Below are 27,438 nucleotides of genomic sequence, written 5' to 3'. Positions count from 1 at the left end.
GAGATTACTCTTTATTTTACTGTTGTGATAGTTGTAGTTTATAGCATTTTAAAATCATCAATGGCATACTCTCTCTTTTTAAAAAAAATTTAGTCTTATTCTTCTAGAGGAACGTGAAAATAAATTTTGTCAGATGTCTAATAAAAATCCCCTTCAGAACTAATTTAAGTCTCTAAAGTAATCAGGAGATCAGGTACTTTTACAAAGGGCATTTTCAGATTACAGTTATCTGCCACTTCCAGTGGATCTTCCTTGTTGCATTCCAGTGCCATAAGAGTGGGAGACTAAATAAACACAGAGTTTCTCTAATTTCCCAATCTAAGTGCCAGCATGGGTGTAGACAGGAGGAGTATAACTTTAATTTCTCTTTGATCATCACAGTGCTGCAGGTGTGACCAACAGCCCCCCTAGAGGATCTGTTTCTAACCTAGATGTGTTTGGGTTCTGGGTGAATATGTATTCACCTGAGATGTGTAGCCCCAAGGACATAAGTATCTATTCCAGAGATGTGGATATGCTGATTCCACTCAGATGGCATTGGTAGGGCTTTATTACTTTGTGGAGAAAAGAAAGGCACTCCAGCCACCAAATTCTTGGAATACGGTCATCACTCAATCTCATGTCATGTCACATGGTGTTCCTTTTTAGTCGAAAATAATTTTCTTTTTTTTTTTTTTTTTTTTTTTTGAGACAGAGTACCCCTCTGTCACCTAGACTTGAGTGCAGTGGTGTGGGTCTCAGCTCACCTCAACCTCCACCTCCTGAGTTCAAGTAATTCTTCTGCCTCAGCCTCCTGAGTAGCTGGGATTACAGGAACATGCCACCATGCCTGGCTGATTTTTGTATTTATAGTAGAGACTGGGTTTCACCATGTTGGCCAGGCAGGTCTCGAATTCCTGACCTCAAGTGATCTGCCCTCCTCAGCCTCCCAAAGTGTTGGGATTACAGGCATGAGCCAGCACCTGGCTAAAGATAATTTTCTATAAAATTCTTCTTGCTCTTTTGTTTTGTTTTAGAAGCAGTCGGAATAAAATAAGTACATAACATCTCTCAATTTCTATTTTATATTTTTTCTTTTTTTCTGATTAATAAACGAATATAAGCTCATCATGGCCCATTAAAAATACATTAATTACCAGTTATACCTACCTGCTCAGCTTCTGGTAAATCTTGCATCTTTGAATTTCTAATTTAATGCTCGTATCCTAAGTGCTTTTTTCACTTTTTGTGTCTAGTTAAAAACAAAATCTTACTGAAATTCTATTTCTTAGGAAATTGGCACATAAGATTTTGAACATATGATGTGAGGATATTTTAATAGATCATGTTTAGATAGAACATCATTTTCTAATACTTTGGGTTCTTTATAAATAATAAATGTAGAGGAAAAAGTGGGTAACACTTTGGTCAACCTGAAACTAAAAACAACAAGCCTTCTTTGGGAACCAGGTGATATGTACACATGTGTCCATGTGTGCACACAGACTTACACACACACACACATCCTTTGCATATACAACTCCCTCACCCCACCACCCCCCTACACACAGTCTTTTAGAAGCAGATGTAGGATTTGTTTGTAGAAATGCAGGTGCAAGAAGTTTATGGGAACCTTAGACCATTGCAGGGCAGTTACTCATTAGCCTCATTAGCTCAGTCCCTCCAGTAGGAGAAGTGAAGGTACCTTGCATTATTAAAAAGTAACCAAATCAGTGTGTCTTTGCTCTTAAGCATCCAGGTAGCATTCATTATTCTACAAGGCTATTTTATACCCCCAAGCTGCTAAACTGTTCTTTTATCCCACAGACTCCTATATGCCTAAACATTGCATGAAAAAAGAAAACTCTTGATCTTTAACAGTTATGAAGTGCCTGCCTTCTGGCATCAGAAGAGAACAAAAACAGGAAATACAAACTGCAGGGTGGTTCAGTAAAATTACTGAGTTGTATAACAAAAAACAGTTTCACGAAGCCAAGACTTTGCCTCTTTGAACACTCTCTTTGTCTGACCATGAAACCAATAGAGCAGTGGTGTTTCTCAACTAGGACTTTTAGGAATCCAGTGTCTACACTGTGTTAAATAGGTGCCCATGCTGGAGAGACCATCTTCTTATAGGTGACCCCAGTTCTTAGCAGAATGTGAAGCCCAGAGTTTGTGCTAAGTATTTGGTAAGAGAATGAATGGCTGGCAGGGCAGTTTGAAGGACTGATGAATATTTACGTTGTATATTTCTAGTGATGTAGCGGTTCATGATCATGTGGTGTGGAGGATGGGCTCTTGCCTGCCTTTCTCATCTCTTGCCTTGTTGTAAGGACAGGGACTCAACTGACTGGAGGCTGAGGCTATCTGAGCACCGTGCCCATCTGTATGTGGGAGCAGTATGCAATCAGAACAAATTTGCTGCTTTCTTCTGTGGAAGAGTTAGTTGATGTGCAATCAATGGTATATCAGTCTGTACTTCAATGCTGTGAGTTATATTCAATCTGCTTTAGTTTTTCTGAGTTGTTTTAATTCACCTCGTTTAGATTATACAACCTATTTTGCACTGGAATTCACAACCAGCCTAACTTCATCTAGCGTTTGGGAACAGTGGCTCTTTACTCATATGCCTATTGTTGCAAAAGTACATGACTTTCACATTCCTGTTATTCCTTGGAAGCAAAGAGTCTCTGCTTTTTCTGCCTTTGATGTCTCTTTTTCTGTTTTTCTGAGTGCTGTTGCTAGTATTTTATTCTCCACATCTCCCACTGTATATGGTGAATTTCTGTTTCTGTGGATTTGTGCAGGTATGTGCATGTGTGGAAGTGCAAGTGTGTGCCTGTGCACACGAGATATGTGGTTGTGTCCACCATAATATATATCACATCTGTTGGTACCTAGTTTGTGACAGACAATATGCTAGATGCTGAGATTACAATAATAAGATACAGTTCTTGCTTTTGAGAATTCTCATCCTTAGCAAAGAATGCAAACCGTAATTAAATCATTACACCACAATCAAATAATGTATATAGGTGTTTGTAAAATATATAAATGTAATTATACAGTCAAGGGGTGTTAGGAAAGGCTAAAGAAAGCAAGTACTATTTAATTTTGGCCTTGAAAGTTGAGTGGGAGGACAGTAGGACAGAAAACACAAGAACATTCCAAGCACCTGGGTGTGCAGTCTGGAAATTGTGGACGTGCACCACACATTTGGGGAACTGAGAGAAATAGTTTGGGCAGAGCACAGGGTTGACGAAAGGCAATTACTGGAGATGCAGCTAACTACAGTCAGATTTTGGTTTTTTAAAGCAAAATTCTTTGAAAACTTTAAAAAGGTGTTTAATTATAAATATTATTACCTAAATAGTCTTATAGGTAAAGTTTATATAAACAGAAAGGAAGACAAATGGGTTTGCACAAGAAGAAATAAAATTTTTACTTTGTATTTTAAAATTGAAGAGTGGGCAAGTGTAATAGTATGGTTTATCACATCTTTCTGTAATGTCTTCTTTTACATTAAAAATTAATTGTTGATCTGGCACAAGATATCCTCAGTGAAAAAAATAGTAATTCATTGAAATTATAAGCTAGGTACCTCCTAATTTCTAAACTTTATTTCCTAGTTCTTTACAAATCATTCTGCTGTAGGGTTCAGATCGTAACTGTGCTTACACGCCTTCTATTTCCAAAGAGGTAGAAATGTGCAGGTAAAACTTATCTACCTGGGCTGATGGGATTTTTAATGTGTTCATTTTTAACTTGAAGCTGAATTTGAGGGCTGGAATTATTATGCACAAATAAAATTAGCAAAAATTGTAAGCCTAGAGTATACTAGGTCTTTAAAAAATATAAGAAGGAAAATATTTCATATCAGTTATAACAGTAATTGAATATAACTTTAGTAAAATAATTTTTAGGGATATCATTTGTTTTAGTTTACTAAGAAAATGAAGATACTACATCTTTAGTTATCTGCCAAAATTGCTTGCAGTTTTTCTATTTTAAAACTTTCATTAGCTTTTGCAACCTTGTTTTTGTTCCCTGTTATAGTGGAAAGCCGTATCTTCTAGCATCACCACAGGCCTGGGAACTCTGTGAACATGTCCTTACTTTAATTGACTTAAAGGTTATGTTAGCAAACCACACACTTTTCTTTCTTTCCTTTTTTTTTTTTTTTGACGGAGTCTTGCTCTGTTGCCCAGGCTGGAGTGCAGTGGCTCTATCTTGGCTCACTGCAACCTCTGTCTCCTGGGTTCAAGTGATTCTCATGCCTCAGCCCCCCAATAGCTGGGATTATGGATATATGCCAATGTACTGGCAATTTTTTTATTTTTAGTAGACACAGGTTTCACCATGTTGGCCAGGCTAGTCTCCAACTCCTGATCTCAAGTGATGCACCCCACCTTGGCCGCCCAAAGTGCTGGGATTACAGGGGTGAGCCACTGCACCCGGCCGCAAACCACACACTTTTATATGAGCACTCCAAACCCTCTAGAAGCATCCCCGACAACTGACAATGGGAGCTTGTGAACATGCAGTCATAATTTAACCAGATTTGTAAACGGTCTTTTAGCACATCTGAAGATGTGGAAGAACTAATAATTGTTCTTAACTAAGTTTCCTACAAACTTAATAAGACAGTTTTTGATATTTAACATCCAAGGTATGTTTTGAAATTTGATAATGCTGGCAAGCAGAGATGAAAATGAGTTTACTGATAAGCATCTTCTCTTCCATACCAAGATTCTGGAAGCCAAAATACAACTGAAGGGCCTTTTTAAAAGAATCAGATGGGCTGCAAAGAGAGGCTGAATGTGGTTCAAATAAAAGATACACCTGGAAAAGAATAAAGTTTGGATGATGGCGTGCAGTGAGGAAGATTCTAAAAGTTCTATCTTTAAGTATCCGTTCAGATTTTTCTATCTTTTTATGCCTCAAAGCAATTATTGGCCTACCTGTCCATGTAGAAGAGTCATAAGAAGAGTAAAGTTTTATAATTGAACAAAGTATAAGTACAAACAATTTAAGGAACTTACTTGTCAATTCCTTTGCTTCTTTCTGAAGTAGAAATCTCCATTCATAAATATTTTGTAAATTGGCATTTTTATATATGGGATTTCATTAAGCCAAGGTTTTCAATAGGGACAATTTTACTTTAGAACTTTAGACACAAATTTTTTGTTTTTTCTTTTTATTTCTGTTAAAATATCCATGTTCCTTTTTCATCATAATGATTTGCAATGTTAAAATCTCAAGTTTCAGGGGAGCTGGAAATGGAAGTCCATGTAATTTTGAGTATGGCATAGCAATGAACACTGACAATGCCAGAGCTGTAAGAGGAGTTTTGGGTTGCCAAAAGCACACTAAGGAACTGTATGACCAGCTTGTGTGCAATGCTTTACAGAAAAGGGCAGACCAGTTTCCAGCCCATTTATTCCTATAAACCTAGGGAGAAAGTTTATTGACACTCTAGAAGGAAAGGATTTGTCTTTGCTTGATATGGTTTCTGCACAAGCTTGGCAAAAAACATAACCTACCATGCAGAAATAAAATGAAGCAAAAAATCACATGTATACCCATTAGCAATATTTCTTTATATTCACAAGGAAGAACAAGTCTAGTGGATCTGCTAGATCAGTCTTACCCAGTGGATATGTTATCATAACCTAGTGGATGTTGGAAATATACACAATCAGCTTCTCAGCAAACAATTGTGTCTGATTTGCCCCATTTTCGCCCAGTGACTTGTGGGTATCCCACGATGGGTGTCCTCCTTCCCTCTTTGTACAGCAATGTCTTCAGTTCCCAATCCCTGCTTTGTGACTTCATTGTCAACACTTGCACAAGCCGAGTGTAGAATCACAAGAAAGAGAAACTTCTCTTTAGGAACATAAACCATTAGATATAACCCTATTCATGAGATTATTTCATCACATCAAACTCTCTTCTAGATGCCTGAGATATGGACACTTCTTATTAACAAACAGCCTGATAAAATATTAACTTCATTAACTCAGTCCAATGATTGGCCTCTAGTCTGAGTCATAAAATATTTTCAAAGAAGATATTTTGTCACTTTCACATACACATAGTAAACATAAACCAGTGGGGTATTGCTCATCGGGCTTTATTTAAGAGATTATGAAATGCTTATTTCTAGCCCCTTTTGGATGATATGGAGGTTGACAAAGATGCCACAAAGTTTCTTCCCCCAATCAAGCACTTTTTATTTATTTTTGTTTGTCTTTTTGTTTTTCCCATGCTACACTGATGTATAATTAGCCACTTTATGATTCTTTCCATCTTTAATTTCCAGGGAAAATATTTAAGATAGTACAAGTTCAGACTATGAACAGAATATCCCCAATTCCATATTAATGAGGTAAAAATTAATGAGAGTCATTCACTCTTTCTTCACCTCACATGATGCCCAACTTCTGTGGAGCCCAGATGCTCAAAATACAGTTCCTACTCCAGTGGAGATACAAGGAAATCCACAACATGTGAACATTTTTGCTTTGTCCTTTGACTCTCTTCCCAAGATTTCTGTAAAACTAGAATCAACTAAATTAACTGTTTCCCCATACTTTCTCTTTTTTTCTTTTAGTTGTTCAAGTTGGTTTCCCATGTCTTGGAAAACAGGATGGGGTGGCAGCATTTGAAGTGAATGTGATTGTTATGAATTCTGAAGGCAACACCATTCTCCAGACACCTCAAAATGCTATCTTCTTTAAAACATGTCAGCAAGGTAAGCACTGATGGTGATTCAAGAGAAGACATGTTGTAAGGGCTTTAGGTGTGACTTGGGCCAAATATTTATGTCTATACACACACACACATACACATACACATACACACACACACACATGGTTTTTTGGATGATGGCTGTGTAACTACAGCAACAGAAGGAGGAGATGATAAGCACAGGATTTAGCAACAATACTAAGATAGACTTTCTCTAACTTTGACCCCACTTTTAATATTAGGAATAGGAACCTTTTCAAAACGCCTTTTCTTCCTCCTTCTCCACTCCTCCAACATAGGTGTTGGGAGTCCCAGTATATCTCACCTGTTGTCATGAATTTCCCCCCCTTTCTTGCTCTGTTTGCTCATGGCAAGGTGGCTTGTCATTACCGTCACTTCCCATTTGTCAAAGGCAACAGTAATATAACCCCTAACGAAAGCCTGATGCTACTCACATCCATGGAGGACAGGGTGCCACCTCATGCCAGTGATCCCTTCCAGGTCAAGGCCTCACTCAGTACCTCCCCACCACACCCCAGAAGCCCATTTAAATATAAAGGCCCAGGCTCCTCTCACATCCGCATACAAGCTTTTCTAGCTCAGAATTTAAGCTCTGGAGCCTCTCAGTGCTCTAAAGATGCGCCTATAAGTCATCTTACCCTCTGAAAGGGGAAAGGCAATACCATTCATTCAATTGCAGTGTGAATTTAACAAGGTACCGTAGATCCGTAGGAGGAGATGAAGGCAGAATAAAATTTGCCTTACCTTCTTCCATGAGACCCCCACTATTGGAAGTAAGAGAGGCAAAATCTTACTCTGCAGCAGCTTTAGTGAAATCCAAGTGATATCGAGGGAATGAGTTGGAAGTACTGGTATTTGATCAATTATGATTAATTGGTGAGCTAGAACAGAAATGAACACTACTGTCTCATGCTGGCTGTGATTCACCCAACATGATTTCAAGGGTGTCCATATAAGCTTTGTTTCTCTCTGGTGAAGCTGAGTGCCCAGGCGGGTGCCGAAATGGAGGCTTTTGTAATGAAAGACGCATCTGCGAGTGTCCTGATGGGTTCCACGGACCTCACTGTGAGAAAGGTAAGACACAGAGCCGACTTCCCTTGCTCCCTTCCTAATGAATATGGATGTCATGCAGGAGCCCCACGTGGATTTTTAACACCTGAAATTATTTTTCTGGTCACAGGGGCAGAAAACTTTGGCACAATGCCTCCACTTTTTGTGGCCATTCCTGGCCATCTCCCCCAACTCGTCCCGCTTCACAAATACAGCCACCGTACTTTGGCATAATCTTATGATAATTTTGAGGGTTTTTTTCTCCACTTAAGTTGGGTTTAAAAAGCTAGTATCACCACTGAGCTGAAATTATTCCAATTAAAAGTAGCTTGATTCACAACGAAGAATATATCTGAGTTATGATGTTATAAGGCAAAAAAGTAGATGAAAAGAATTTGTGTAGTAAGTACATCAATTTCAGGGAAATTAATTTTTAAAAATATATGAAAAAAGATAAGCACGGAAACGAATATTAATCATAAGATGTTTAAATACTAAGAGCTTATCTGACTAGAGTAAGCAAAATATTTTTCATCTTCAAGAAATGAGAAGGCCGGGCGTGGTGGCTCAAGCCTGTAATCCCAGCACTTTGGGAGGCTGAGATGGGCGGATCACGAGGTCAGGAGTTCAAGACCATCCTGGCTAACACGGTGAAACCCTGTCTCTACTAAAAAATACAAAAAGCTAGCCGGGCGAGGTGGTGGGTGCCTGTAGTCCCAGCTACTCGGGAGGCTGAGGCAGGAGAATGGCGTAAACCCGGGAGGCGGAGCTTGCAGTGAGCTGAGATCCGGCCACTGCACTCCAGCCCGGGCGACAGAGCGAGACTCCGTCTCAAAAAAAAAAGAAAGAAAGAAATAAGAATATCCTGTGAGAGATAGTTTAAAAATAATTTTAAAATAAGTAAGAAAGAAGAATTTTTTTCTTATTTTTCTTCTTTGCATTTATCTTGGAATTAGAAGATTAAGGAAATGGGGCAGACTGAAAATATTTAACAGTTTTAAGAAGACTACATCTTAGTCAAAATGATTCTGGGGAAAATTTATTCAAGTATTCAAATGGAACCAATCCAAAAGTCATCTCTAAGAAATTGACTGAGAAATTGAAAAATAGCCTAATTTATACTACAAAAATAATATTAATATAGCAAACTTGTATCTCTGAAGAGTAATCATTTTAGAGTCAACCACAAAGCTTGAAAATGTAGACCTGTTGTATTATTGACATTTCAAAATGGTCCTGCTCCAAAATACCATTTGGCCTTAATCAGGGTTCTCTCTCCCTATAAGCCCTTTGCACCCCACGGTGTATGAATGGTGGACTTTGTGTGACTCCTGGTTTCTGCATCTGCCCACCTGGATTCTATGGAGTGAACTGTGACAAAGGTAACAGTTTCTTTGTAAGAACAAAGTTATTTTTACTTTAAAAATGTTTGATTAGAATGAGTTACTTTATATGTCCTCACTCTTCATAACAGCTCTGTAAATAGAGTATATGGCTTAGGGTAAAGATGGCTGCTATAGTAACTGAAATCCCAATGTTAGTGTAGTGTAATAGCAAAAGTTTATTTTCATTCACAGAATGCTCCAGTGCATTTTGCCTGGTCAGTGGGCAGGGCAGCTCTTCTTCATGCAGTAACTCAGGAGCCCAGGCACCATCTATCTGTGGTCCTGCCTAGAGCTTTGGAACTCTCTAGATCCGGCCAATAGACAGAGAAGGATTGAAGTAAGCACTGCTAAAAATAAATTAATTAATTAAAAAATTTAAAGCCCTGGCCCAGAAGTTACCCACAAAACTTCCACACCTATTCCATACGTAGGAATTAGCCTCATGGCCCTACCTGGATTCAGGCAGAAGAAATGTTGCCCCTCAAGGCTGGACAGCTGTCTCCCACTGACATCTCATACTATGTGAGCAGAGTGCAAATTTTTGTGAACAATTAGCTGGTCTATGCCACATGGAATTTTGGTATGTCCTAAATCGGTTTTGTGGGTGAACTTCTAAGGCTAAAATTAAACAACCTGCTATACATTGCCTAACCTAGAAGTTTACTGACTCCTGATTCAATACTCCGCTCACAAATCACATCCCAGAGACATCGGGTTCTTCCTTCTCAACATTGCAGCAACACAGCCAGATTCCACTCTTAGTAAGTGTATTCAAACTTGGCCCTAAAATTGCTGAATGATTCATACTCTTTATAAGATACTTGTTTATTTTGCCCAGTTCACATCTTTTAAGTGGAAAAAAATAAAGATTATGTTGTGAAATTTGTATATTTAATGAAGTCATCTTTGTGTTAAAAGTGCTAATTGTATGAATAGAGCATTGTTTTTTGTCAATAAACATATAAGTTAAGATGGAATAATAAATTTTATTCTTGAAAAGTGTCTCTTTAGTGATCACTCAGTTAGTACCAAATAAGATTGCCATGAGCAGTTTGTTGTTGTTGTTGTTGTTGTTGTTTTTTAAAGGAAAGAGCCTTCAGTATGAGTCAGAATAACTTATGGTTGTTTACTCTTTTATGATGATACAGTTATGTGATTTTACTCTGAACATCTTTTGAGATATGTAAAGTATTATCCATCTCATCCTAGATAAGCAAAGTGAGGTTTATGGAACTTGAGTCGGTTGACCCAAATTCATATCCTGTGCTGTACCATGTTGCCACCCAGGCTACCTAATTCAGCCCTCGATTCTTCCACAAGTGACTCTGAACCTGGACAGGCAACTTGATCTCTCTGTGGACCATGCTTTTTCTATCTCTAGACTTGGAATTAAGCCACTGACCCTCCTGTCCCTCACCCCTGAGCTATATATAATAACTATATTGAGATAATATGTGAAAGCATTTCTGCCTTTTTTAAAGTGGTCTTTTAAAACTATAGTATTGGATTCAAAAACATTTTTTAATGTGTTTTCATAAAGATTAAGCACTATTTACTCTAATCAGAATTAACAGCCAGTGAGTAAAATTCATTACTGTGAATCTTTTTGTCTAAATTTAGCATTCAGTATCTCTGCTATTTTAAAACTGGGCATTCTAGAGCAGGATTAAACTCTTATGGCTTCAAAACTGTTAATAAATAAGACAAATCCTCCAGAGATTTAGTTGAAAAACTCATATATTCACAAGAGACCTTCTTATGTAGGCGTGGCCATTGTTGGTGTGGTTTGCATAATGGAGTGTCAATTGCAGTGTTTTTCTAGTGCTGTGGTGTCACAAACACCACATGGTCACTGTTAAAGTAATATATCTATCTATATTCCAGTACATATTATATTTTATAATATTTTATCTTTCAAATGAAAGATTTTCCTACTCATCAGACTCCAGTAACTTCTTTATTCTTTTATAAAGTCTGTTGAAATTCCACTTGGTCTCACTGGAGATCTGGGAATACTAAAAAAATTTTTTTCTACCTCAACAAAAGGTGCTTTTATTCTCCAGGAAGGAATGTGTGGAGGCTCTGGAAAAATGATTTAATTACTACTATGGAGCTAGACCTCAGCACTATCTATTTGAACAAATATTAAAGAATAACTTTCATTGGCCCTTGGGACATCACAACCTTTAGGACCTAAGGAGTTTAGCATTGGCCAGTGGGGCCTCAGCCCCAGAGAAACATACTTCATGTCTCTAGCTGCTTGTTTTTCTAATCAAGAATCATTGAACACAGAAATGTAGAGAAACTTCCTCATGACAATACAATAGCATACAAGTACTAAGAGTGTGGCCAAGTTATATAACCAACTTTGCCAAATTCTACCATTGCACTCTACACATCAGTAATTGGGCAGTGCCCATGGGACACAGGCCAAGTGGGCACTGATCCCAAAGTTTTTCAGGGCACTGATCTCATCATTCCCTTTTATCTCCAAGAGAAACAGAAGTGAGGAGACAGGGCACACTTACAAAAACAACTGTCCAGCCTTAGCAATACTGCGGCAAAGAGGAGGCCCCAAGAGCTGGTTCTCCTAAATCCTAAATCCCATACCAAAATGCTACAGCTCCCTTCCACGTTAAGAGGCTTGATTTTTTTGTGACCTGTGTGGGTAATGTAGCGAGACTCCATCTGTACAAAAAAATTTCAAAACTTAAGTAGGCAAGGTAGTGTACACCTTTACTCCCAAGTCATCTGAGAGGCTGAGGCAGGAAGATCCCTTAAGCCCAGGGGTTTAAGGCTGCAGTGAGCTATGATTGTGCCACTGTACTCCAGCCTGGGAGACAGAGCAAGACCCTGTCTCTTTTGAAAAACAAACAAACCAAAAAAAAAAAGAGTTTTGATTTTCCCAAGTGAGTACAGCACTGCCTTCAACTGGGAGATCTTTGTGATTTTAAACACAATTTATCATCTAAGAAGCATGATATTCATAGAACAATTTACTTTGTGTACTTTTTTTCCACAAAGAAAACATACACTTAGAACTTTTGGATTTCTTTTCTGATTTTCCTACTGGAAGCTTACTTTAGCTTTTGTTCATCTATAGTGAATTTTAGCCAATTTTATATGGGACAAGAACAAATAGGTCATATAACTGGAATTGCTAAAAATCCAAGCTCTCATTTTAATTTCCTTTATAGAATGAGCCAACTTATCTATTTTTAGATATTTCCTCTCCTCCTCTCCTCATTTCTCCATCCTCCCTCTATTTTAGGTGCTAGCGAGCAGTGAAATTTTAGAAATTGACACTGTGAGAGAAGGTTTAGGATGAATCACAAAGTGTGATTACTACCTGGATAATCTGGTTATTGGGCTCCCACTATGATACAGCCAACTTCATCATCGTCTGGTCCATGCTGTGGCCACACTCCTACTTATGGCATCTCACCCGGGCCCACATTCTTTTTCTGAATACAGTTACTCTTTTCTCTAAAAGTCATAAAAGTCTATTTTTTTAAACAATCCCATTAAGATAAACCTTTGTTCATCTTGTCCTGAAAGAAAGTAGTTTTTTTTCTTTGTCAGGTCCTGATTTTTATGACTTCTCTTTTATCTATTCCACAGTAGGTCTTCTCCTTTTTACTCTTCCTTTATCCTCCAACCTGATGTTTACAAAAAAAAAAAAGAAACAAATCCTTAGGTTTATACCATTCTTCCCCTTTTAAGGGCATAGATAGGTATAAGAAAATTTAAAAAGCTAATTTTTTACTGTGCCTTTCTTCACTGAGATGGAAACTCCTGCGGGTGGGTAGTATATGATGTGTGTGGTCTCCTGTTATGTTCTGGAGTCTGCACATAGGCAAGCAATTGGTTACAATTTTTATATTTGTAAAGCAGCTTATTTCTTTAAGTCAGGAAATGGACAGGCAGCAGATGCCTAAAAATAGTACCTCACTTTAAGTGAAATTTGTGTTAGACTTAACCTACTGTCTAATGCAACACCCCTGTTGCTCATTCTAACAGCAAATTGCTCAACCACCTGCTTTAACGGAGGGACCTGTTTCTACCCTGGAAAATGTATTTGCCCTCCAGGACTAGAGGGAGAGCAATGTGAAATAAGTGAGTATTAACTTTCTGCCTTCTTTTGACTTAGGGAGACCTTATAACCCCTTCATTTTATCAAGAAGGAGTCGGAAGCCCAGAGAGAATGAATAGCTTGTCTAAGGTCTTAGGTCAGTGGTTTCTTTTTGCTAGATTCAGCTGCCATGCATTTTGGCTGAAGATGGGGCAGAGTGACACAGCTCACCTCACAGGACTCAGAAAAAGTGATCTCTGACTCAGTTATGTCTGGGTTTGGATTATTCAGCATGTTGCATTGTTCTCTACTAGTCATTTTGTCCCCTCCTCATTATGTGGAACCCATAGGTTCAGACTGGAAATGTAGATCAGAGCTCTGGGACAGCTGGGATCTGTTTACCTACCTACCTGTTTCCCCTGCTGCTCACTGCCAGATGTCCTAGACTGAGCCTAACAACCCATCTAAGACAAAAAGGTAGACTCAAGGAAAAGGAGGAAAAAAAGGCGCATAGCAATAAAAAAAAGAATGAAACAATAGCACACACAACAACATGAATGAACCACACAGATACTAAGTGAAAGTAACCAGACACAAAAAATTACCTCCTGCATGATCCCATCTTTTTGAAGTTCAAGCTAATAGGTGAAACTAATGGATGACGGTGGAAACAAGAATCACAGCAGGAGCAAAAGGAATTTTATGGAATGCTAAGTATCTTGACTGGTGAAGTGTCACACATCTGTTCATGTAAATAAAAATATCTGAACTGTAAACTTAAGATTGGTGCACATTATGCCTTTACTGTATATTTGTCATACTTCAATACACAAAAGTTAAAAACATAAGGGTTGAAATGTGGTAGCTTATCATTGTTTTCGGAATCAATATTCCAGTATTCCAATGTTTGTCCAGGCTCTGCCACTGACCAGCCATGTAGCTCTCAGCAAGTCATGTAGCCTTCTCTTTAACCCAGAAATGAGATAACTCCCTCCTAGATTGCCTTACAGTCCAGAAGAACAGATAGCACCAAAGCACATGCTCAAGAAAGAGCAAAAGGAAGGTCAGCCTGTCCACTAAGGGTCCTGTGTCCCTGCCTTTCTTGATGTGTTGGTTGAGGGAAACTTGGTCTGTGTTTCATTTCCAGCTATATCTGTAAAACATCACTGTTTGGTATAGCCAAACAGTGTGTACAGTAGTGTGTATAGTAGTGTATTGCAGATTGAAAGTTGAATAAGACTAAGTTCCTGTTTGAACTTTCAACCTCTAATTTATTTGTGGGCTTTTGTACTTTAATGAGTAGTAGATGAAGTAACCTTTTTTTATAGGGTTCAGATGAAATACCTCTAAAGTTTCCATAGAGCATGCAATTAATTATCTGGGTATGGTTTCTATTCTTATTAATTACCCTTCCCAAATAAAGATATCTCAGAACTAACTCCCCTCAATTTTCCCTTGTATTTACTTCAGACTCTGCACACTTACTTGGTTCATGGTTATGAATCTTTGTTCATAAACTCATTTTCCTTCATGTAAATATGCCCTTTCATGTCCTTAGGTTTATGAATCTTCTGTTGGCAGAGACAATGTTCTGTATTCTTGGTTTTTGTTTCGTTTTTTTCTAACTGCATCAAAATATGTGGGTCTTTGAAAGCTCCTGATTCACCCTACTGCAAGTTTTATCCAAAACCTCTGCGGAAGTTTCCTGTTTCTATCATGGCGAGCACATTAACAGGAAAATATGGAAATGGGTCTTGAGTTGAAAAGTGCCTCTAAAGGTATAGAAACAAAAAAGTATAGTTGAATTATGTATTCTTTTTTTTTTTTTTTTCTTTGAGATGGAGTCTCGCTCTGTCGCCCAGGCTGGAGTGCAGTGGCCAGATCTCAGCTCACTGCAAGCTCCGCCTCCCAGGTTTACACCATTCTCCTGCCTTAGCCTCCTGAGTAGTTGGGACTACAGGCGCCTGCCACCTTGCCCAGCTAGTTTTTTGTATTTTTTAGTAGAGACAGGGTTTCACCGTGTTAGCCAGGATGGTCTCCATCTCCTGACCTCGTGATCCACCCGTCTCGGCCTCCCAAAGTGCTGGGATTACAGGCTTGAGCCACCGCGCCCAGCCCCTGTATTCTTATTTTTAATTAAGATATAAGTCACAATCATGTAAAATTCAACATTTTAAAATGTACCATTCAGGTTATTCACAAGATTGTATAGCCATCACCTCTATCAAATTCCAGAACATGTTATCATCCCCAAAAGAAAGTCTGTACCTATTAGCAGTGACTCCCTCTTCCCCTCTCCCACCAGACCCTGGCAACCAATAAGCTACTTTCTGTCTCTAGACTTGCTTATTCTTAACATTTCACATAAATGGAATCATACAAGATGTGGCATTTCTTGTCTGGCTTCTTTCACCTGGGTTCATTCTAATGTTTTCAATGCTCACTCATGGTGTAGCATATATCAGTGCATTATTCCTTTTTATTGCCAAATAATATTCCATTTTATGGATTTACTACATTTTGTTTATTTATCAGTTGTTGGACATTTGGGTTGTTTCCACTTTGGGGCTATTATGAATAATATTGCTATGAAAATCTGTGTGTGAGATGTTTGCGTGGACGTTTCCATTTCTTCGGAATATTTACCTGGGGGTGGAATTGCTGAGTCACATGGTAACTTTTTGAGGAACTACCAGACTGTTTTCCAAACATGTCCAAAATGTTGCATCATTTTACATTCCCACCAGCAGTGTATGAGGGTTCCAGTTTCTCCACATCCTCACCAGCACTCATTCATTGCTGGCTATATTTTTTTGTTTGTTAGTTTGTTTTGTTTTTTAATGGAATGTATATTCTGATGTCATCTTTATTTTCATTTCTCCTGACCTCTATCAAGAGTGATACCATGTCACCTGGGTGCAGTAGCTCATGCCTATAATCCCAGCACTTTGAGAGGCTGAGGCAGGCGGATCACCTGAGGTCAGGAGTTAGAGACCAGTCTGGCCAACATGGCAAAAACCCCATCTCTACTAAAAACACAGCAATCAGCCACGTGTGGTGACAGGCGCCTGTAGTCCTAGCTACTCAGGAGGCTGAGGCAAAAGAATTGCTTGAACCGTGGAGGCAGAGGTTGCAGTGAGCCAAGGCTGAGCCACTGCACTCTAGCCTAGGAGACAAGAGCAAAACTCCACCTCAAAAAAAAAAAGAAGAATGATACCATCTCAAACTTCATTCCGAGTTGATTGTGAGATGTGCTTGTAGGTTAACAAAACTATGGTTAGAAGTATCTGGATGGATGATATGTACATTCATCTTGTTATCTAAGACTCATGGATTTCCCAAAAATCTTTAATGAACCTTCAGTTAAAAAGACTACCCAAATTATTTATTATCCTTTTCTAATGCAAAGATTATTAGAAAAGAATTAGAAAAGGATTTTAAAAATAACTGAGTGCGTTCTTCTTATAAAAGTTCTCAATATAAAATGTTCTCTGTTAAAAATTTTTAGAATATCGGAGAAAACCGTTAAAAATCACCTACCATCCTAAAACCCAGAGGTGACAATTGTTGGCACTTAAAAACCCTTTTATCTTTTTTCTTCATTAAACTGTCATGAATTTAAGTTATCCTACAATTGCATAGGTGGAAGAAATCTATGTCTTTATTTTGTCAATACCTTATTTCATTGTTCTTACAAGGACTCATCCATTGGTTACAGTAAAAATACCAACAGCCTAAACAGTCAAATCTGTTTGTCTTCAGGCAGGGCTTAGTCTGTCTGTCTCTCTCTCTCTGTCTCTGTCTCTCTGTCTCTCTCTCTCTCTCTCTCTCTCTCTCTTTTGAGATGGAGTCTAGCTCTGTCACCCAGGCTGGAGTGCAGTGGCACGCACCGTCTTGGATCTCTGCAACCTCCGCCTTCCAGGTTCAAGCGATTCTCTTGCCACAGCCTCCCGAGTAGCTGGGATTACAGGTGCCTGCCACCACGCCTGACTAATTTTTTTACATTTTTAGCAGAGACAGGATTTCACCATATTGGCCAGGCTGGTCTTGAACTCCTGGCCTCCAGTGATCTGCTCACCTCAGCCTTCCAAAGTGCTGGGATTACAGGTGTGAGCCACCATGCCCAGCCAGGGCTTAGTCTCTTATGTAAAAATGTGCCATCTCTCAGGCTGAATCAATTTGCCAGTATTTAATGGGTAGAATTTGGTTGCAAAGTATTTTCAGGAAAAAGAAGTTAATATTAAAGATATTTCCAGTATTCTGAATTTTAAAACAATCAGATCTTCATGAATTTTGGCTCTTATAGTCTTTGAACTAGTAATGGCTTTCAAATGTCTAACATCTCCTGCAGTCACGTTTCTGTTGTGTGATAGCCACACAACAGAAGAGAATGTCCTCCTTCCTGACTGCGGTGAATCTAAGGGTCCTCACTTCCCGCTTGCCATGAAAACAAAAAATCTCTTGAAGTCAATGAAAGGATTCTCTCCACCAATCATTTTCTGTGTTATCCCAGTTACCAACTTCACCCCTCATAGAGGAGGAGAAAATTCGGGCCCACCAAGTAGTTCACATATGAGTACTCTGTGTTTTCTGCCATATAATTATCATCCCATACCTTGCTCACTTGAAAAAACCTGGTGCATTGCAGAGTACTGTGAGATGACCCAATTTTGTGTATATGTTGGAGTCAGGTATTTCTTTGATGCAAATGGAAATTTGGAGTTAGATATTCCTTCTTCTGGGTGAGAGTTGAGATCTTAACTAAACAGTAAATGGTAGTCTTGTATTCAAACCTGGCCAAAAAAAAAAAGAGGATCCTCTTTTGGTCAATGAAGAGGTGATATTCTGTTATTAAGTTTGTTTTAATACCTGTTTCTGGAACACCTCTATGCAGAAAAACCTCAATGTTTAACAGCATTCCAGGTTTGTTATGTCTATATTGTCTCTGCAATGACTAAATACTGCTTTGGTCTACTCATACATGAAGAAAGTCCTTTTAGGTAAATAAAAAGATAAAATGTTTTTAGTAGAATGATTTTCATAAAGAATTTACTTCTTGCTTGTCACAAATAGTACTTGTCAGTAAAATATATAGGGGTTGACTTCTTTCACAGCTTTCTTTGGCAATAAAAAGAAGGGCTTAGAGAGTGAAAGGCGGGTTGGTTTAATATAAATTTTCATTAGTTCTCCTTATGTACCCAGAAGCCTTTGTAATGAGTGTTCTGCTGAAGTGAATAAAAATAAAAGGAAAAGAACAGCAAAAGCAATCAAAACTCCTCCACTACCAAAATCTATGGGCTACTTGCTGTCTTCAAAACATCTTATGCCAGGCATAGGATGTGGTTTCAGCTCTAGGTAAAAAGTACCTTATCTTCCACTTCTTCAGAAGCTAGGACTTAGGATAGCAAATAATAGATTGCAGAGGGAGAATAAATAGCCTCTGGAGAAAGAAGTGAGAAATTTATTACATGATTTTTACACCTAGGGCCTTACTCCAGCTCTAAAATTCTGTGATTCAAAGATCTGTGAAAAGCATTCGTAATACTCATTGGGCAAAGAGAAAAAAGAAATTACGAAGTATCATTATGGACCTAGGACGTTCCAGGAAAATGCATTGCGGTGATATTGGGCACCTTTTGTGTCACATCTCACAGCCTCTTGGCCAGCCTTGCATGCCAGCCATTGCCACTGCACCTCAACTTAGCGGCCCCATACTCCTGCTTTCCACCCACAAACACACTTTTGTGTTGCCTTTCCCTCCTTCCGTTTCACTCCTCCCATTCCCCCATTCCTGTTTCCTACAATCACTTCCCCAAATAAACTAGCTGCATGCAGGTCCTGCTTTCTGGGGAATCCTAGGCAGAGACTGTCATCAGGTACAGGTATAGAGTCACTTTCAAAAAAAGTGACATTCAAAAATCAAAACTCAGCCACGCATGATGGCTCATGCCTGTAATCCCATCATTCTGGGAGGTTGAGGTAGGAGGATCACTTGAGGTCAGGAGTTCGAGACCAGCTTGGCCAACAAGGTGAAACCCCGTCTCTATTAAAAATACAAAAATTAGCCGGGCATGGTGGCACATGTCTGTGTTCCCAGCAACCCTGGAGGATGAGGCAGGAGAATCACTTGAACCTAGGAGGCAGAGGATGCAGTGAGCCAAGGTCCCGCCACTGTACTCCAGCCTGGGCAAAATAGCAAGATTCCATCTCAAAAAGAACCAAAAAATAAAAGTCAATACCCAGAGAAAAGATTATTTAAAGGGCCCTTTATGTCATAACTTTTAGTAAAGTATATCTTAGCAAGTATTTATGAGTCAGTGAAAAGATTATTCTGTTCATTAAAAAGTAATTGGATTGGGCATGGTGGCTTGTGCTTGTAATCCCAGCACTTTGGGAGGCCAAGGCGGGCAGGTCACTTCAGGTCAGGAGATGGAGACTAACCTGACCAACAGGATGAAACCCTGTCTTTACTTAAAAAAAAAAAAAAAGAACATAAATGCAGCGTTTTGGCAACATATTTATAATCCAAAAGCATAAGTTACAACTATTATCCTATCTGTTCCAAAAACAAAACTCAAACAAAATAAAAGCCAGAGTAGATCTGAAATAAATGAAAATTGCCATTTAAAAGCATTTATCCTCTCAAAGCCTTGTAATTCCTCTGAAAAATGTAATTACCTCTGAATGAAGCACCAAGTTCCTTGTTTAGTTGCATTCTTCTCTTTTTCAGGCAAATGCCCACAACCCTGTCGAAATGGAGGTAAATGCATTGGTAAAAGCAAATGTAAGTGTTCCAAAGGTTACCAGGGAGACCTCTGTTCAAAGCGTAAGTACCCCATACACATTGCCAATCTGGGCTACCGGGTCGTTAAACTAGCAGGAGTCTCTCACTACATACTTCTGTGCCTACTGCATGTTGCCTGGGCATCACAGTTAACCTTTCTTCACTGACATATATGCTTCCTTATGTAGACCAGAGGCGTTGTATGAAATCTGTGCATGTAAGAAAATGGATACTCACACATGCAACTGAATGTTTTAACTATAAGGTGGTTTCTTTGTTTTGTTTTGTTTTGTTTATTGAGACGGAGTCTCACTCTGTCACCCAGGCTGGAGTGCAGTGGCGCGATCTAGGACCATTGCAACCTCCGCCTCCCAGATTTAATTGATTCTCCTGCCTCAGCCTCCTGAGTAGCTGGGACTACAGGTGCCTGCCACCGCACCCGGCCAATCTTTGTATTTTTTCAGTAGAGATGGGGTTTCACCATCTTGGCCAGGCTGGTCCTGAACTCCTGACCTTGTGATCCACCTGCCTCGGCCTCCCGAAGTGTTAGGATTACAGGCGTGAGCCACAGCACCCAGCCAGGTGTTTTCTTAAGGAAAATAAACTTCCATGGTCCAGCAGTTTCAAAATCCTACTGAACGTCTTTTGCAAATGAAAAATATCATGCTTAAAGATCCTTCTCTGGACTTTACAAAAAGTCCAAAACCAACTTATGGCTGGAGACTGACTTAGGAAAAAAAAATTAGAGGATGAAGCCAAAACTAACACATTCTAAAGAATTGCAAGGAAAGCAACTATGTAATTCTGTTGAAAAAGGAAAGCTCAGGAAATACTCTTTTTATTTCCTTTGATTCTAGCTGTCTGCGAGCCTGGCTGTGGTGCACATGGAACCTGCCATGAACCCAACAAATGCCAGTGTCAAGAAGGTTGGCATGGAAGACACTGCAATAAAAGTGAGTGGGAGAAATAAAAAGTTGTAAACAAGGAAAAAAATAAAAATAGAAGTGAGTGGGAGACCAGAAGAAGAGCCAGCCTTTTCACTTCTGTTTCTTGACTTCAAAGGCTAACAGTCAACCTATAACTCAGCCCTGCTTTCCATTTCATTAAAAGCAGCTTCTCTGCCTCTTCTCCCCCACACTTCTCCACCTCTTTCAACTTTAGAGTCTAAGCTTTAGTGTGTAAAGAGTAAGGCATCTTTGTAAAACATCACATCTGTAAAATATCTTAAATATTTTCTAGGCTAAATTACTAATACAGATTGATTTGGGGTAATACAGTATGTTAACTATGAAAGAAATGACACATGAAATTAAGATTTTTAAATCAAATGTAGAATCAGTATCTCCTTGCGTCTGATTTTATAATTCATGATTTGTCAAGTATCATTATGAAACATGAAGCATTTTGCTTCTTAAAATATTTAAATCGTATTGGTAATAGTAAGTAAATGAGTTCTTTTGAGGGAAAGAAAAGGTTTATAAAGTTGTCTGTGGGAGAGATGTTATAATGGAGTTACATTTTTTTCAAAATTTACTACCAAAAATGAGCTAGCTGTGTAGATAAACAGCTGGCCTATTTTAGACACACAATGAAACTTGCTAAATTCGTTCAGTATTGATTGTGGTCTTTCCTGTGCTAAGCATGAATCCAAGCACTGGGGACACACCAGTACACAGACAGAAAAAGGCCCTGCCTTGTGGCGTGGAGGGACAGTCAATCAGCAAATTACCAAAACAACACAGTTGCAGCATTTCTGGCAGCTAGAACTCAGTCTCCTAAGCTTGGGCCCACTGTCCACTTTAGTTTGAAAAAAGGAAGACATCAGTCACACACCATACTCTTCAAAAACATGATTCCTAGCTGGGAGTGGTGGCGCATGCCTGTAGTCCCAGCTACTTGGGAGACTGAGGCAAAAGGATTTCTTGAATCCAGGAGTTTGAGATCAGCCTGGGCAACATAGCAAGACCCTGTCTCTAAAATTAAATTAATTAAATTAATTAATTAATTTAAAAAAGCCAATTCACAAAATTCCAGGTTGTGTCTACCATATTATGTCTCCAAAGTAACGGATACAAGTTGAACAAATCACTCACGTATCACATGTTTTCCTAGATCAGTAGTCTCCAAAGGCGGGTGCATGCAGCCCAGTGAGTGTTGAAATTATCCTTTGGGGTGCTAAAAGAATATACTAGTTTTTAAATATTTTTTATATTTTAAATTTGATATATATATAAATATACATTTAATATACTTATGGTCATCTTTCTAATTTCTAAGTTTTGCTTATATTTTACAATGTTCATATTGTATTAGTTTAATGTAGCTATAATATAATGTATAGATAATAATGTATCTATAACAGATGTAGTTGTACATTTGTTTACTTTAAGGTAGGTTGGTGTCTGGTCTAGGTTACACGTATTAGTCTGTTCTCACACTGCTATAAAGAACTTCCAGACACTGAGTAACCTATAAAGGAAAGAGGTTTGACTCACACTTCCATATGGCTAGGGAGGCCTCAGGAAACTTACAGTCATGGCAGAAGGCAAAGGGAGACAGCTACCTTCTTCATAAGGTGGAAGGAGAGAGAATGACGATAGAAGGAACTTGCCAAACACTTATAAAACTATCAGATCTCGTGAGAACTCACTCACTATCAGGAGAACAGCATAGGGGAACTAGCCCCATGATTCAATTGCCTCCACCTGGTGTCTTCCTTGACACACAGGGATTATGGGGATTACAATTCAAGGTGAGAGTTGGGTGGGGCCACAGCTGAACCATATCACTACACTAAGCCACTGATTTGATGCTTTTTCTCCACTGAATTAACTGGATGGTTGATTAAATTGGCTTCAGGTGGACACAGTTTACTAAGCAGTGCAGCTCCTCAGGAAAATCGCTTCTCACACAGTGGGAATGGTTGAATGGTATCCCTGCCAGGACATACTGATAAGGAGATCTTCTTTGGACTAAAAGACTTGTAGGAGACTCAATATTTCTAGCACCATTTTGGAAAAGAGTAAACCGAAGCCCTTATGCCACCCTCAACTGGAGACAAACCCTGAGGCTTGTCTCAGAATCAAAATAACTTTCAAAAATCCTCACACCTAGATCAGACCACACCTAGATCAGACTGTCCTTCCTGTCACATTCACCCAGATTTTGCATCAAGAGTTTCTGCATGGCGAGAACATATAGAGAACGAGAAATCCAACAGAAACCTGGTTTCATGGAGTTAGTAAAATGGGTTGCTCTTAACAGAGATCTCTTCAGTCAGGTAGCTTTTTGTGGTCATTGTGGTTTTTCACTCTGGGTTGAAAAGGCAAAAATGGATTTCATTTGAATGGTTAGTAATGAATCTGAAGAGCCTGGTTTTGTAGTTTCTTTCCTTTTCAGCTGTGAATAATTTTGCAGGGTATGGAGCCAGCCTCATACATGCCCTGAGGCCAGCAGGCGCCCAACTCAGGCAGCACACGCCTTCACTTAAAAAGGCGGAGGAGCGGCGGGATCCACCTGAATCCAATTACATCTGGTGAACTCCGACATCTGAAACGTTTTAAGTTACACCAAGTTCATAGCCTTTGTTAACCTTTCATGTGTTGAATGTTCAAATAATGTTCATTACACTTAAGAATACTGGCCTGAATTTTATTAGCTTCATTATAAATCACTGAGCTGATATTTACTCTTCCTTTTAAGTTTTCTAAGTACGTCTGTAGCATGATGGTATAGATTTTCTTGTTTCAGTGCTTTGGGACAGATTTTATATTATGTCATTTGATCAGGTTAAAATTTTCAGTGTGTAGTTGGCAGATATTTTCAAAATCACAATGCATTTATGGTGTCTGGGGGCAGGGGAACATTCGAAAGGTTAAACTGGGCAAAAATGTGTAAGTCACAAGAATTTGGATGGAGCCATTAATATTGTTGAAGTTACAGCATTTCAGATTTTTTTGTCAGATATTTAGATGTTTGTCACATTTTTAAAAAATTGCTCTTAACTTTTAAACTCTCAATACAGTATATTTTGACCTTACCATTATTCCAGAGATTCAGTATTAAAAAAAAAATTACACTGTGGTAGTGGCATTTAAACAATATAATATATTCTAAACACAATGAAATAGGGAATATAATGTATGAACTTTTTGCATTGGCTTGAAGCAATATAATATATTGTAAACAAAACACAGCTCTTACATAATAAACATTTTATACTGTTTGTATGTATAAAATAAAGGTGCTGCTTTAGTTTTCTGAGTGTTGCACGGAGGTGATCTTTGCACATGCTATCTTATGAAAATAAAGTTGGTTGCAATTTAGTGGTAGTTAATATTTCCAGTATCATAAAAAAAAAAGCTATTCCTTGTCTACCCTTGCCTTAGCTCTTCAGTGTCAGCCCTCCCTCCCAGCTCTCTAACTGTACTCCAGCCATGCCATACTGCTCTCTATTGTCACCACCTGCAACACTATTTATGTCAGGTCTCAGCTTGTTATTTCTTTCAAGAATATTTCACATTCTCACTAAGTAGAATGGGTTAAATATCCCTTGAGTGGAAGACTTTCTCAAGTGTCAGAATGTTATAAATGAAAAGTGCTCCCATGTATTAAAAAACCTATTGGTACCATGATTTGAGGGAGCCTAGCAAAAAAACAAACAGCCCTATTAGTTCCCAAGTATAGTACATGGGTTATCTTACAATTCTGTGAGGCAAGTTATCATCATGCCCTTTTACAGATCAGAAACTGAGGCTTGGAGACAGTAAGATCTCACGTGACAGGGACGGGGTTTGAATCTGTGTCATCTGACTCCAAAGTGTAACACTGTGCTGCTCTCCCTCCTTCCTTTATCTCAGCAGACACAATAGAACACAAAGCTCCACAAATCCTAGAGAACAGCTTTCCAGCCTATGTTATTCTGATTCTCCCAAGGGAATGTGGACTTAACTTCATAGACAGTCTAATGTCTACAGATTCTCTTCCACTAGGGTGTGGCATTATCAGTTGTGTGATGTAGAGAGGTGACTTGATGACCAGAAGGGATCAAGGGAAAGGCTTTGGCCAAGGGAATGCATCTTTTGATGCAGTGCAGGACCACAGCAACCTCTCCTCTAACTGGGAGAGCCTGGCCTGTCAGCCTGTGATCACATAGACTTGGCAAAGCAGGCTAGGAACCAGGGAACCAACACTGGGATTCCACTATGGGAACAACTCATTTGTCTAAAGCTATTAAGTAAGTAAAAATCCAAATCTGTGATAATGAAGATTAAGATGGTGTCAGAAAGTCAAGTTTGGCGATAGGATAATAATCATAGCTAAGGTATATAGTACTTACTTTGTTCTAAGCACTGTAGTTATATTAACTAACAGATGAATAATAGAATGGTAGGGAAGTTAGTCTGAAACAAAGGGGCCAACTGCAGTAATCTTGGTTGGTCATCTCTGAACCATTTGAACTGAACATTTCATTAGACATTTTTGAGCACACTGTCCTGTATATGACCACTATTTATTAACATGGATAACTGTACTAATATATGCATTATAAAGCCAGAAATGTTAAAGGGAATAGAAAAAACATAAATAGAAAGGCCAATAATTGTGACTTTATGGTATATGAAATCATTGTCATTTCTGTTGTGAAGTTACCATACAACAGAACATGGAAGGGAAGGAAGAAGAAGACAAAGAATGAAAAGGAGGATAGTATCTGCATAAAACGCCTCTAAACAAGAATTTAAAAGTTAAGGTCATAAGGAGTTAAGTCAGACGTATACCATTGGCAAGATAAAGTAAGTAGGAAAAATGAGGCAAAAGGAAATAGTGTAGACAATAAAATTGGTGGAGGAAGGAGGATTGGACAAAAGGCATACATGAGTTCCTGCACACTTGTGAGCGATGGACCATATACTTATCTCTCACAAGTGTGCAGAAGCTCATATGCACCTTTCGTCCTAACTTCATTCCTCAAAGAGGAAACCGTGGTTGGTTAGGAGGCCCAAAGACCATAAATATGAAAACAAACTAGTTGTCAGGAGAAGTTAGACCGCGTGAGGTACTTCTATTCAGGCTAGATCAAGAGGTGGAGGTCTGTGGGAATGCTACTTTTTTGGCATCTCTTCAGGCTGATAATCTTTAAAATATTTGTTTCAAATTTATTTATAGAGGAACTGCATGAAAAAGAGGTGAAGAAGAAAATGCTGACAGAGTTCAGCTTCTCATCCACTATTCCAGACTATATCTCTCCAGGCCTAAAATTCTTTCTGTTCTTATTGCCATATTGAGATATAGCTAGATAGATTGATAGATAGACACAAAATTTACATATTTATGGGCCACATGTGAGTGTTTGTTACATGCAAAGAATGTGTAATGATCAAGTCAGGATAATTGGATTATTATTTATTTTTATGTGTTGGTACCATTTCAAGTCTTCTCTTCTAGTTGTTTTGAAATATACACAATATTGTTGCTAAGTATAGTCACCCTAGTCTGCTGTCAAGCATTGGAATTTATTTCTTCTATCTAACTGTATGTTTGTACCCATAACCAACCTCTCTTCACTCCCCTTCTCCCCTCACCCATGTTTCCCAGTCTCTGGCATCTGCCATTTTATTCTCTTTGGCACAATTTTAGATTTATATGCTTGTTATGGCCCCAGATAACATAGGCCTTAAGCCAGATCTCACTGAGAGCAGAGAAATGTCTTCTATGGTTCTTGTAAAGAAGTCAGAGTGTCATGTAATACACAATGCTCTCAGTATTATGGACAGGGTAATAACAGAGAGGACTATTTCTTTTCATATTCTTCAAGAAGGCACAAATCTTCACTATAAAGTATAGTTTCATAAAAGCATTTCTACCAAGGTAGCAGAAGAGAAGGGAATATAGTAAGGTGAGCAATGTTTAAATCGGGTAAAGAAGAAATATTGCCATTTCAAAAGAATTTCCTGAGGCAATAAAAAATAAAGAAATAAAATTTTTAAAAAGACATACATGACTATTTAAAGAAAGGAGTTTTGTGGCAAAAATTCTTAGGCAGCTTATACAAGTGGTGCAAATATAAAAATTTAATAAACACACTGAATAAATGAGCCTCCATATGGTTCAACATAAAAAATAGAAACTGTATACGGGAAACAGACATCATAAACCAAAGTGTTCAGGTGTTCAGTAAGACTTTTTAGAGTTCTAATGTAAACTCCAAATGTAAACTGATTTTGTACCTGTTTACTGGTTTATCATTGATGAGTATAAAAATTACAAATGAAATTTAATTTTCATCGAGCTTTAGCATTGCAGGATTTTTCCTGGGAAACATATTTGCCTCTCTCCTCATGTTCAGCTTGCATGACTTGAAATTACCTGACTTTTCTTGAAAGTCCAAACCAACT

The 27,438-nt window shown here is 38.6% G+C and overlaps 1 protein-coding gene across 2 annotated transcripts in view; it reads left to right on the top strand.

Annotated features, from left to right (window-relative positions):
• WIF1 (WNT inhibitory factor 1) overlaps positions 1-24,304 on the top strand; it is a 71,724-nt gene extending 47,420 nt beyond the window's left edge. Inside the window, exons 4-10 of one of the 2 annotated variants that reach the window (XM_011929238.1) lie at positions 6,593-6,733; positions 7,729-7,824; positions 9,087-9,182; positions 13,206-13,301; positions 19,988-20,041; positions 20,899-20,994; positions 23,459-24,304. In XM_011929238.1, coding sequence (XP_011784628.1) covers positions 6,593-6,733; positions 7,729-7,824; positions 9,087-9,182; positions 13,206-13,301; positions 19,988-20,041; positions 20,899-20,994; positions 23,459-23,580 — 701 coding nt within the window. In that variant the 3' untranslated portion in view covers positions 23,581-24,304. Of the gene's footprint in view, positions 1-6,592; positions 6,734-7,728; positions 7,825-9,086; positions 9,183-13,205; positions 13,302-19,987; positions 20,084-20,898; positions 20,995-23,458 lie in introns of both variants that reach the window. The other variant, XM_011929237.1, reaches the window with a different exon arrangement.
• The last annotated feature ends 3,134 nt before the right edge of the window (positions 24,305-27,438 follow it).

The sequence above is a fragment of the Colobus angolensis genome, unplaced genomic scaffold (assembly GCF_000951035.1).
Source record: "Colobus angolensis palliatus isolate OR3802 unplaced genomic scaffold, Cang.pa_1.0 Scaffold80, whole genome shotgun sequence".
NCBI lineage: Eukaryota > Metazoa > Chordata > Mammalia > Primates > Cercopithecidae > Colobus > Colobus angolensis.
This window is presented reverse-complemented; position numbering and strand designations above follow the sequence as displayed.